This window comes from Dreissena polymorpha, chromosome 5 (assembly GCF_020536995.1).
Source record: "Dreissena polymorpha isolate Duluth1 chromosome 5, UMN_Dpol_1.0, whole genome shotgun sequence".
Classification (NCBI taxonomy): Eukaryota; Metazoa; Mollusca; class Bivalvia; order Myida; family Dreissenidae; genus Dreissena; species Dreissena polymorpha.
The window spans coordinates 124,386,267-124,399,086 of record NC_068359.1 but is presented as its reverse complement, the minus strand read 5'-3'; the positions used below and the strand labels follow the sequence as shown (position 1 = coordinate 124,399,086).

General features: G+C 32.8%; 1 protein-coding gene across 1 annotated transcript; it reads left to right on the top strand.

Moving 5' to 3' along the window:
- Positions 1-570: 570 nt before the first annotated feature.
- LOC127831611 (uncharacterized) lies at positions 571-7,115 on the top strand. The gene is made up of 7 exons (XM_052356589.1): positions 571-682; positions 1,518-1,679; positions 2,823-2,826; positions 3,003-3,023; positions 5,019-5,133; positions 5,887-6,063; positions 6,895-7,115. Exons 1-7 carry the CDS (start codon positions 571-573, stop codon positions 6,991-6,993), a joined length of 690 nt encoding a protein of 229 aa, XP_052212549.1. The 3' UTR covers positions 6,994-7,115.
- Positions 7,116-12,820: the final 5,705 nt, after the last annotated feature.

Sequence of the window (12,820 nt, the reverse complement as noted above, 5' to 3'; positions counted from 1 at the left end):
CCTGTTGCAGGTGAACAGTGGGCATTGTTTTCTTAAAACGTTTAAAACGTAGCGCTGTTATCGACATTTTTGAAGCTGGTTCTTGAATATGTACTCAAAAATATGAAATGTTAACATATGTGTTATTGAAAGTCAAAGATTCTTATAATTAGCATATGGCATTGGGTAAAATACTTTATTCGATATTTTAGTTTCATTGTTTCGATATAAGGTAGACATATACAATGGCGTGTGTAATTCAGTAGCAATTTTCAATCGAATTGAATACAAAAATGCAGAATAGTAAAACCATTTTAGAATAAGTTACTGTATTGTTAATAATAAGTTAATTGAGTCGCATTCTGAGAAAACTGGGCATAAGGCATGTGCGTAAAGTGTCGTCCCAGATTAGCCTGTGCAGTTCGCACAGGCCCATCAGGTACGACACTTTCCGCTCTTATGACATTTTGCGTTTAACTGAAGTCTCTTCTTGGCAAAAATCCAATTTAGGCGGAAAGTGTTGTTCCTGATCTGGGACGACGCTTTTGCATTATGCCCAGTTTTCTCATAACACGACACAATTACCAATTAATGATTATCTTTGTGCAGCTCCTGTCGGAATGTAACTCCAACTGTGGCTTAAATCAAACCAGCTTCACTGCCTGCAAAAAGATTGACAACGCTATAACTTGCATAGCAGAGGGTAAGTATTGAAGGAGAATAAACATAAATGGCACTTTGTGTTCGGTGTAATGTAAGCTATACAATCGTAGTTGATTATTTTTATACCGCAAGTTGTGCATGTTGTTTAGCTTTACATAAAAAAAATCATGTTTAAGCCATGCATATAAAACGCGCCTATTTAAGTCAATTTAATTAAAAACAATAGTAATAGGATATTTAACATCGTTGCGTAAAATACGGTGATATATTCGGACGAGTGACCAGTTGATATACTAAATTGAAAGAGGCGATAGGCGAGTCGAATTAAGCAAGATGTGTATGAGTTAAATTATATCACAGATTCACATTTAACTGTTTAATTATCTTTTAATTATATAAATGTTATTATTTTGAAGTAATTTGCTACACGCTAACCACCTGTGATTTGCATTATTCAAGTTGAATTAACATGTCAATGGCATGTCCACGAAAGAGCACGAGCGCTCACGTCATTTAATGACATTATGAAACATTCTTTATAAACATAATTTTTCTCTAGAAATTAGAGCTCAGAGAGTATTTTTATTATTAGACCAATTTATCGCAGATCTGCGATAGATCAAGTTTCAACACGATGTACAATGTAGATTTATAGATTTTTCAAACGGATACTTTAAAGGTAGCCTCTGAGATATTCGGTTGAAGATCGCAAACACTCGCGTGGATAATGGTAAAATATTGGACGATCGAGTGGTTCGAATGTCGACAGCTGATTGGATGATATAAATAGGTACATACAACTGATATATATATTTTTATAGTTTAACTACCTCGGATACAAAGAAAATTTATAATTCATAACGTTTGTATTCAAGAATGCCCACCACTAGAGTTATATCACGGGCAGGTTTTTGGAAATATGAACAACCATGGCAGCCGCAAGCTGGTAACATGCGAGCCTGGATATAAACTCATCGGAGATAGTATTGTCACATGTAACTACGGACAATGGTCAGGCGATCCTATGTGTGTGGAAGGTACTGGACAACTTACTATCAGTAATTCATGGCTTTATAACAAAAAATAATACACACTTTACTACTCTATTGCTGCAAAAAGTCTATATTTTACCATTTGTCTCGTCTTAAAGGATGTATCCTATACTACAACTTGATGTATGGTTTTTAAGATTAAACTAAGGCTTATGAATAAGATGGTTTTTGGTCATCGGAATAGAAAAATGGAAAAAAATAATATAAGGTACATTTTTGTTATTTGTTATTCAAACATACACACAAGAGTTTGAAAGAAAACGAAAACACTTTATTATTTATTTTTTTCAACACATCTTAAACTTTTTAATATATATTTTCCAAGCATGAAACATAACCTATTTGTTACAAAATTATGTCGGGATTAAAAAAGAGTCGCTATTTGTATTGCAAAACTGACTGCTGACCGGTTAACCCTTTAACACTGTTTACTGCCTCAAAATCGGGTCTTACCTTAAGGACAGTTCGGTAGTAGCCGCTATATCCGGCTTATATAAATTTACTCTTACTGAAATTACTGGTGTGTTATTTACCCAATTAAAACAAAAAACAGATGTAATTCCGGAACTTCGATATAAAAAATGTCATTTTATGTATATAATTGGTTTAAACATGTCAATTGACTGACGTCATTAATGCACTCTTCATAATGACTTTATTATGTTATGTATATATAGGATCTGGCACGTTGTCATATCATACCATATTTTATTAAACGAATTCAGGAATTTTGTTAGTAAGCGTGCCTTTGGCGAGTTTACTAACGAATTTCCTGGACGAGTTTAATAAAATATGGTATGATATGACAACGAGTGTCAGATCTTTTTATCACATGCTTTTAAATGAGCAAATTAAATAAATATTTACGCAAACATAATGATAAATCCCGAATGTTGTTTACATTTCGTGACGTCATTTGACGTTGCAACGTCATTTCAGCAAAATAACACAATGCGATGGGTCAATAAACGAAAACTAAGCCAATGAAAACGCTTTAAAATGTTGTATTACACATGTGTTATATTAAAAAATATGGAATGGTTGTATTACATCGGAAACAAGGTATAGCATGTGATAAAACATTATTTGCTGCGTTGCTTACAACTGTTATATTGCTTCTAACTGTAGAAAGGTAAAATAAAACCGTTTTATCATTGTCATTTGAAGAATAGTCAAAACTGTTGGGCGTTGCCCAGGTATTGTTCAATGCCCATTACATATTCGACATGAACATTGGTCCTATGATCAAACCAATGATCAGATTTAAGATCAAGTTAAATTCTTTTAACATGTGTTTATTTTTTGCAGAAACGGTCTCGACGCCTCCAGGTAAGCTCTGTGTCGTAATTGCGATTATTTTCATACATTTTGCATAAACAGTAAAGTACAAAATCGGAGTAAAAATAAGTTTCTGTTTAATGAAATAAAGAAATGTATATTCGGATAACTCAAACACAAATGTGACATTAAGAAATAGAATGAGGGATGCAATGATCTAATGTTTGTACTACGAATTAATACAATATTATTTTTTTTACTTTTTGGTTTCTTGTTTACTTGTTAAGTCGTATTATATTGTAGGATGGTGTACGTCTAATATGATTCTCATTTATAGAATAGTAAAAAAGTGATACCTTGGTGTCTTGGATACCCCGGAGATTTCGCAAATCCCGATAAAATAAGTCGTGTTCTAAGATAACTGGGCATAATGCATGTGCGTAAAGTGTCGTACCAGATTAGCCTGTGCAGTTCGCACAGGCTAATCGGGGACGACACTCTCCGCTTTTATGACATTTTTCGTTTAAATGAAGTCTTTTCTTAGCAAAAATTCCAATTTAGGCGGAAAGTGTTGTCTCTGATTTGCCTGTACGAACTGCACAAGCTAATCTGGGACGACACTTTACGCACATGCATTATGTCCAGTTTTATCAGACAACGACTCAAATAACCATGTCCTTCATCGAAATGAACACTTTTTGTTATGATCGCATATATTATTAGACTTAAAACCCATTTGATTGCAACCAATATATAATTTTTTCAATCTTTTTTTGCAGAACCTGTCCAGACGACCCAGAGTAATCGTAATGTTGTTTGTTTTAGTACCTTGTGCTTAACCCATTTAGGCCTAGTGGACTCTCCCATCCTTCTAAATTGGATCAGTTTATTTCAAAACTTAGGGATGTCGAGTATATTTATTTCTATATTTAGAATATTTCTTACAGAAATTCCTTTAAGCAAACAGCGCAGACCCAGATGAGACGCCGCATCATATTTTATTATATATCATATTTTATTATGAAGAATCTAAGATAAACATTTTTACTATGTGAACAATTTTATATTAGCAATACTAAATATAGATCATATAGATCTATATTTTAAATACCAGTATTATTTTCATACATTAATATTGTTCAATACACGCGCCAAAATATTATGTAATATTAACCAATGTTCACAATCCAATAGCAATAATACCTTATTTGCAAAAGTATTTTATAAAACAAGAGTGTATAATAAACATAATTCATTTCGTTTTCACAGAGGAACAATGGGTCTCACGCATAAGAGCATTTTCATCAGAATGGAGCAGCGAATAGTAGGGAGATATTAAACTCGTTTAGAAGTTTATTTTTTGAGGATTGTTAATGTTATTTTTATTTTAAAGATTAAACGTGCTTAATTTGACAAGTTTACATAGCTAAATCATACACTAAATTTTATTACTAACGGTTCAATTACAAACATCACAAACTGTAGAGTACTATTTGTTTCTATTGTTTGTTTGTGTTCGTTTGAATATTTTGATACTCCCTTGGTCAACTGAATGCCAGTTTGACTACGTCTGTCAGTTTATTATCTTCAAGTTTTCCTGTGTAAGCGTATGCCAGTAAATAACACTTGTCATCTTCATATAACAGTAAGGGGTAGAATGACCGTATGAGCGATTGCATGACCGATTGTCGCAGAAATTATGTGGCCAGAGCTGGAATTTGGTTCTATAACATAACGACACATATAGAAACATACAGTGTGTCATGAGAATCGCATATTGTACATCAAGAAACAGTTTTTTTATAGAGAAAAAATAATTTCATCGTTTAATACCCAATAAAAGATTGGATTTTAATTATGATAATTATCGCGTTTGTTGTACATGTACGTGTACTGTAAACGATATAACAACAACTTTCTTTCTATCCGAATTAATACTGGTTGTTTATAGAGTGAATAAAATAAACGATACATTAAACATGACTGATTTTGTTACGTGCACTGAAGTCGTGTTATATTTGTTTGAAATAGAGATTTAATTTGCAGCTGGAGTGCAAAACAAGTAATAGGACCCCCTAATGTCTATCCTCAGTATCTAGACAGTCCTTCGGCTTGGAGTATTGGAAAAAATAAACTTAACTCCAGAACAGAATTTCTTGAGGTTCGTATATGTCGTATGTGAAAATAGTGTCTTTTCAATACGAATAAGTCATCAAAATGATTATGGTCCTTATGTGTGTAATGCAAATAAATTATAACGTTCTAATAAAGACATTGATAAAAAAAAGTGTAACTTAAAAAACTTTAAAAAGAAGAAATCAACCACTCCTTCGGTTTGCATTGGTAACGTTTTTTTCTAATTACAAGTAATACTAAGTATGTCTTTCGGAATCGTTGGCCTTTCTTTACGATATATCACGGTTCCTATACCACGTGACTTTTTAAGATCTGTTTTCGGAGAATAAAGCACGACCCAATTAACATTTTCATGATGTATATTTAAAAAGTTCATCATTTTTAATGGGATAAAGTGGAGAGCCCGCTCATTCGTGACAGTTTTCTATTGGTATCATGATCTTTTTAGACAAATAAGTATTTTTTCATTAAAGTGCAACCGCGCGTTTGAAATATGAAGTCCCAACACTGATCCGTCATTTTTCTAACCGTTCAAACGCGCGGTTGCAATTTACTGAAAAAAATACCTATTTGTTTAAAAAGATCATGATACCTATAGAAAACTCTAACGTATGAACGGGCTGTCCACTATATCCCATTAAAAAGGTGAAATTTTTAAAAAGAGATCCTTAAAAATGTTAACTGGGTCGCGCTTTATTCTCCCAACACAGATCCGAAAAAATCACGTGGTATAGGCACCGAGTATATGGCATTAAAAAAAACGGTATTTTTTTATCAGCTGGTATTCACCAAACCAGTCATCGTTAAACGAGTCGACATTTATGAGACCTTCAACTCGGGCTCCGTGACGTCACTTGAAGGTCTGCATTTGTTAGACGACAACTGGGTTATCTTGTGGTCGACGGTTCGAGCTCAACATATTAAAGCAGCAAGGATATTTAGTCCACAACTTAACGTAAGTATCATTTTAATAAACGGGAAACATATAACGTTACTTATTTTGTGATATTCGTAATAGTGAAATTTATGTGACAGTTATGAAAATAGTACAAGTAGGTTTATATCAATAGCATTAGAAAAAAAGTATTACTGATTATTCTAGTATTCATACTAGTAACAGTAGAAGTAGTAACAGCAGTAGTAGAAACAGTCGTAGAAGTAATAGAGGTAGCAGCAGCAGTAGTAGATGTTGTATTAGTAGTAGTTTTATTTTGGTATATTATAACATACAACTAGATATAATTTTCGAGATATATTGAGATACTTGTTCGGCTTACACAAATCTATGAGGCGTTACTCGGTTTTATTAATATCTTCCCATCTGAAGGACACACATATGTTGATTTGCTGATTGAACAATAAAACGAATAGTTTTCTCTTCCCTGATTCTATGATCAAACACACACCTGTGAAAACAGTCGCTATATTTCATTATGTCGAGCTCTGGATATTTTTTCAATACTAAGCCTGAAATATGTCTGGTAATAAAACGGTTTAACCCTCTATTCTTTGCGTTTGACCGCTTTAGTGCTGTATCCCCAGTTGTATACATTGTTACATGTGTGTGCTGTGTGTGAATTGTCTTGTTTTGAATAAACAATTGGTCACTTGCCTATTATACGAGGCTACCGAACTTCGAGAATTCTAAATTATATAAAAGAGTTTCATGTTTTCAATATTTCATTTAATGCTTTGTTGATGCTTTGGTATATGAACAATAAAGTTGTTTGTTTCTATTTCGGATTCTACGACTTCATGGATTACACAATGGTTATGCTTCTTCCAGGTCACAAACGTATTTACTAACGTCATTCGAATCAACATGGATGCATCCGTCTCGCAAAGTTATGTGGAGATTGACGCTGTTCAACTGGTGGGAACTTGAACTAAAACAACCAATTTCTGAATGACGTTCGGAAATACGACGATATCCAACACTTATTCTACTCTTTAATGTCAACATGTTTTCATGAATTTAAGCTTGTTTTAGCTTGAAACAGTTCAGTCTATTCATAGAGTTATTGCGCAATGTCTATGCATTGGTTAAACCATTTCGTTAATGGGTTTTGTTTCTTTAATTGAATAAATGAGAATTTAATATCTAATTGTTATACTTCTTAGATAATTTCTTACTGAATCGATGTGTTATATCTATGTGTGACAACTTTCGTGTTATTTTTTTGTTGTCATCACGTTTATCGGAATCTAAACGTAAAGTTATGTAATTTTCCTTTTCTTAAGTGTTTGACGGAGGCAAAATCAATGAAGAAATTGTTTATCTATTTTACTAGTATTGCAATCAATGTTTGACTATGTAGTTTCGGATAATATACTGTTTTAGTTTTTCTATCAATGTTATTCAATCGCCTCACAATTCTGTCAGTTTAGAAATGTTTTTTTTATCGCCAATGAACACCCACACTTCATTACATACCCAGGGGATAAATGAAATATAAAAAATGTGGTTATGAACTGTATTTTTACTGAAACGTACCTAAGAGCTGGTGTTTTGCAGAATTGTACTGCTTTTATCCCCACGCTCCGAATTGGAGCGGGGGAATTATGTGGTTTTATCCGCCGTCTGTCTGTCCTGGCCACTATCTCCGCCTACACTATTAGCACTAGAACCTAGGAACCTAAACACATGGTAGCTATGAGCATATATGCGACATTGAACTTTTTGGATTTTTTTATCTGACCCCTGGGTCAAAAGCTGCAGCGAAGGGATACGCGGCGGCCGCGCCATTTGTAGTTTTTAGAGTTGTAATTACAGTCATAAAGATGTTTTGTCTCAAAATACATCTTATACCACTTGAAAAACGTTGTATTCACGTACTTTAATTAAAGTCATATGAAAAATATAATAAGTTGTGCTAAAAAAACTATTTGTCTTTCAGCGGCATAATATCCTATAAATATAAAAATACGAGTGCACAATTCATATAGAGGATACATGATTTTCATATTTTTTTAAAAATATCATTGACGTCATTACAACATTTAACTGGTATTTCATGTGTGTGGTAAAAAGGATATTGGTTTAATCAGAAAATTCTATAGGAAACAATTGTTATTACAAATGTTGTTACGAAAACGCTTTATAAATCAATTTTACATTATTTTACACTTGAACATGTCAACTATCTAAATAGAGACAGCTATCGCTAATCGATATGTATGCTTGTCGTGAACTGAATTGTTTATTTTTGTCGCATCAATTGCATAAGGGTATAAACCTGAAGGCTGTTGTCTGGGGCATGAGATCATGTTGTCGTTTTTATTTTATATGCTTGATAAGTACCTAATAACATGACATATAAAACATGATATATGATATAAAAGTCCTCAACGTAAAGTGTTATATTTCGCTATTGATTGGTATTTTACTTTTAATCGATTAAAATGATTTATTATTTGCTTGTTAATGGTGTTTATACTGCAATTTGATTCTGTACTCGGCCTTCAAAATAATAAGAAACAAGTTGTGTTTGTGAAACACTATGTCCCTTATATATTTGACCTTTGACCTTGAAGGATGACCTTGACCTTTCACTACTCAAAATGTGAAGCTCCATGAGATACGCATGCATTCCAAATATCAAGTTGCTATCTTCAATATTGCTAAAGTTATGACCAATGTTAAAGTTTGACGCAAACAAACCAACAAACAACAAGGCAAAAGCAATATGCCCCTAGTATAGACTGGGGGACATACAAAGCAACATGAACACATACATTGTCAAAGCATCGCGCGGGTTTCGTTGTTGTTTTTCATCCAGGTCTACCTTACTTGTATATAGCAGTAGACTTCAAGAACATATGTTTAACAAGAACATAACTTTATATCAGTACGACAATTATTGGAGGGAGTTTTTATACCATAAGACACGTTGTAATGTTTGGTGAGTACATCGGAATGTGTGTTCACAAATGTGATCGAAGACCATGGTGTCAACATCATCGATAAAGACTTAATCTCCTGCTATGCAGACATGAAGTCCTCGCAAACGGATTTTGATATATCTAGAGAGCGCCATGCGGTCATAAGTTTTATGTAATTCAAAACACAGGTTAACAAAATTTGATATTTTTCCTAAAGCACGATAATAATAATAAGTTAGAATCTTTTCAATCTGGCATTGAATACGATAGGCAAATAACAAAATAATAAAAAAGAGCACTGGAAATGCGCATTTTGCATTTAATCGATTAATCAAGTTAAGACTTCAAGACATAAAGACATATTAGTTTAATAAAGTTAGTTTTTTCTTAAAATTTATTTATGTAACTAAAAACTTAGAGTATATATAATGTATAGTGCAATTTACGGTTAATTAAGGTAACACGTATTCAATAAAATTTTAAAACAATATTAACTTTATTGAATTTGTTGCCTTATTAAAACATTATTTTATATATGTTATTTATATATGGAACAGTGAGCTAAGATCATTTTGGTTATACAGAAACTAATTATTGACAAACTATTAGCCATACAGCATATGAAATTGCGTATGAAGAAATTATTGTTGTATTATATACACTGTATAACAATAATATTTTATAGCTTTATAAGACGTTTGCAACCGAAGGCGATATAATTATAAGATATCGGAGTCAGGCATCCGTATACGTCGCGCTGGAGTGGTGAGCAATATAAGCTTTCTGTTTAGCTGATTTTGATTGCTGAGCTTTGTGCCACGACCCCTCTTGCGGAGTATTTTATTGTCGTGCATTGCTCTTAACGTTGTTACATCGTTATTTAATCGGCAAACTCGTCATCTTGCCAATTAATTTTTATTTTCTGTAATAAGACGTCAACAATTGGTAGTAATCTTTATCACAGTGACTGCTAGGCACGATGTAAGACTACATGTTTGCATCATTTTATTCGTTTTCTTGTCTATTAATGAATAGGTTCATCTCATATACTGCATTTATAATAATTGCATACCATTATTATACAAATAATTTTAATAACATTGTTGCTGCCACTACGGGAACAATATTTATGTGATTGCTAGAGATATGCGTACACCATTATATCATCATCATATATGTTTTACCACTAATAAACGTAATGATAATGATTCAAAAATACTTATATGTTATATTGTATTTATTATTATTTTTGTAATAATATCATGTACCTAAAATTTGACAAATAACAACGATTCTTTTCTGCACAATTTTCTTCCTTGAGCTGGTGAACTAGGAATGAATTGATTTGTGGTGTGACGAGCTGTTCATTATTTTTAAGATTCCGTACCGGAAGTAAAATCAGGACAAATCTGATTAAATCTTGCCTGCTTTTTTGTCCAAAATTTTTTACTGAAGGGTCACGCACAATTTATTCAATTATCAGAAGAACTTTTGTTGGTGGAGCCTTTGTTTCGTTAAATTTCCGCGCAAAACGGAAGAAAAATGAACACACGAGCGGATATTAATCTACGTATTATTTTGTTGTTCAATAGTTCACATTATTCCCTTTTCGTGTCATTAGAAGGGTGACAGATGTGTTCTTCGTATTTTGTTTAGCTTGAGTCATACCATTCAAGTCGGATAGCAAGATCACCGCTTTGCTTGCATCTGTTTTCCTTTATATAAGGTTGTAACAATATAAACACGACTTTTTTCATTTCTAAAATTAATAATTTGTATAATAAGCTGCAATTGCATAGAAAACTGTGCACTGACAGATAACGTGTGTGATTATTGTATAGCAAAAGTGTGAACAAGATTAAATACGTGTTCCTCAGTATAGAAATATACTAAAAAATTTCGTTTTCGTTTCGAAAACTTCTTAAAACACATTTCAGCAGTTCATAAGTATTTCGTCGTCGTCGTTGTAATTAATTTACGTGTGCGAAATTAAACAATATATTTCACGTTCAGAGTCCCTTTGCAAACTCGTTTCAGATGTCAAGCTGGCCTTTATGGTAAGAACTCCAGCGAAGTGGTAGGAGCATTTGCTTATCGCGAGGATGAACCTTATTGCCGTTCATATTTTGCTTAGCTGCCTTTCTCAGGTATTGACCTTTATTGATCTTCGGCCAGTAGAGCTAAAAAATTGCATATGCAGGAAAACATTTACCCGTCTAAGCAACAGAAAAGTTTGCTGCTTTATCAGTTTAAGGGTTCATCACACCTGCAAGTGGGTGAGGAATCTGTTAAAAATTGTTTTGTTATAAACTCCATTTATTCAAGTTATCATGCTTTGAATATTACATAACCAAATAGATAAGCCTTCAACGAGTGTATTAAAACCAATAAAAGTTTAAAATATATTTAGAAAAGAAGTAATAACTTACAATAGCATACTTCACTTAACGGGCGACCAAACATCACTTTCATCACTTAAGATTTCTTACATGTAAACAACGAATACGTCACGCGCGCATATAGACCTTCTTGAAAACAAAAAAACTCAAAATCAAGACAACATTTTATTAGTCAGACGGACATTCAACTATATAACATTATTTTATCTAATAAAATAGATAAATCTAACCAATTATTATATTGAGTTTAAGACATTGTTTTCAAGAAAACACTGATCATTACCCCACCCACTTTTGACAAACTGTGACATGTCTTTGCCCTAATTTAATACCTTAATTCATTAAAATGAATGTGTTTGTTAAATTATAATACAATACACACCAGTAACAGTATCTGATCAGACAGATTTATATATTTACTTCTTTATTAGGCATCATTGTTAGAAATCATTAAAAAGACACACACCAGTGTTTGACTGAAAATTTCAAACTTGTTATTGTATTATGTTGCTCTGATTGGTCAATCTGGGTCATGTGACAAAAATGTCAACTGATTGGTCAGTTTGAGGCTTGGATATAAGCGGTGTATAAGCCGCATATAAGCGAAATAAAAAGGTTGATAGTTTTGGCTTTGTTCTAAGGGAGTTATATGCAGTTTATAAACCGCATATAAGCCGCTTATATGAAACATTTCTAGACTACATCTCGCTTATAACTGCCTTAGACTTATAGGCGGGAGTAAGTTATTTTGGTAAGGGTTGGCAAAATTAATAGATATTGTGCGAATCTATTTAAATAAGCCATATATATTCAACAATTATGTTTATATTGCATCATGCGCATGTATAAATAGTATATCGTATAAGTACATGTATTTATATTCACTTTTGTCTCCTTTCCAGATAGACCCACGAAAAATGTATATTACATAGTTTTATATTGGTTTTATATCATTTTTCAATAAGGGAGTTTGCATAAGCTTGCGCTTCAGCATCGCTTTCCGTAATGACATTGATGTCAGTCTTCACGTGCGCATAAAGTCTTTTGGACAACGTACATCAAGAAAAGTAATATTACAGATCGAATCGCGACGATACAGAAGGTTCGTATCGTCTAAATTAAGTAAAAGCTTTAACCAAATTTCTGATCAATGAACGTTTTAATACATAAACTCATAATTTAGCAGGTATTTACCGGATGTATAAGAAGTATTCATAAGGAAGTTAAAACTCGCAGTGATGTTTTCTGTTTCGTGCAGAGAAGAACATATGTGAGTTGAAGATGACCCTTTGTAGATAGAATCTGTTTTTGAGATTGTTTCCTAAATAAAAGGAAGGTAATATTAAACAATATTGGCAGGTGTGCGACGTATCTGATTGTGCTTTGTTTCTAAACTCGCGACATATGTTGGTATCCATCCGCGTTATATAT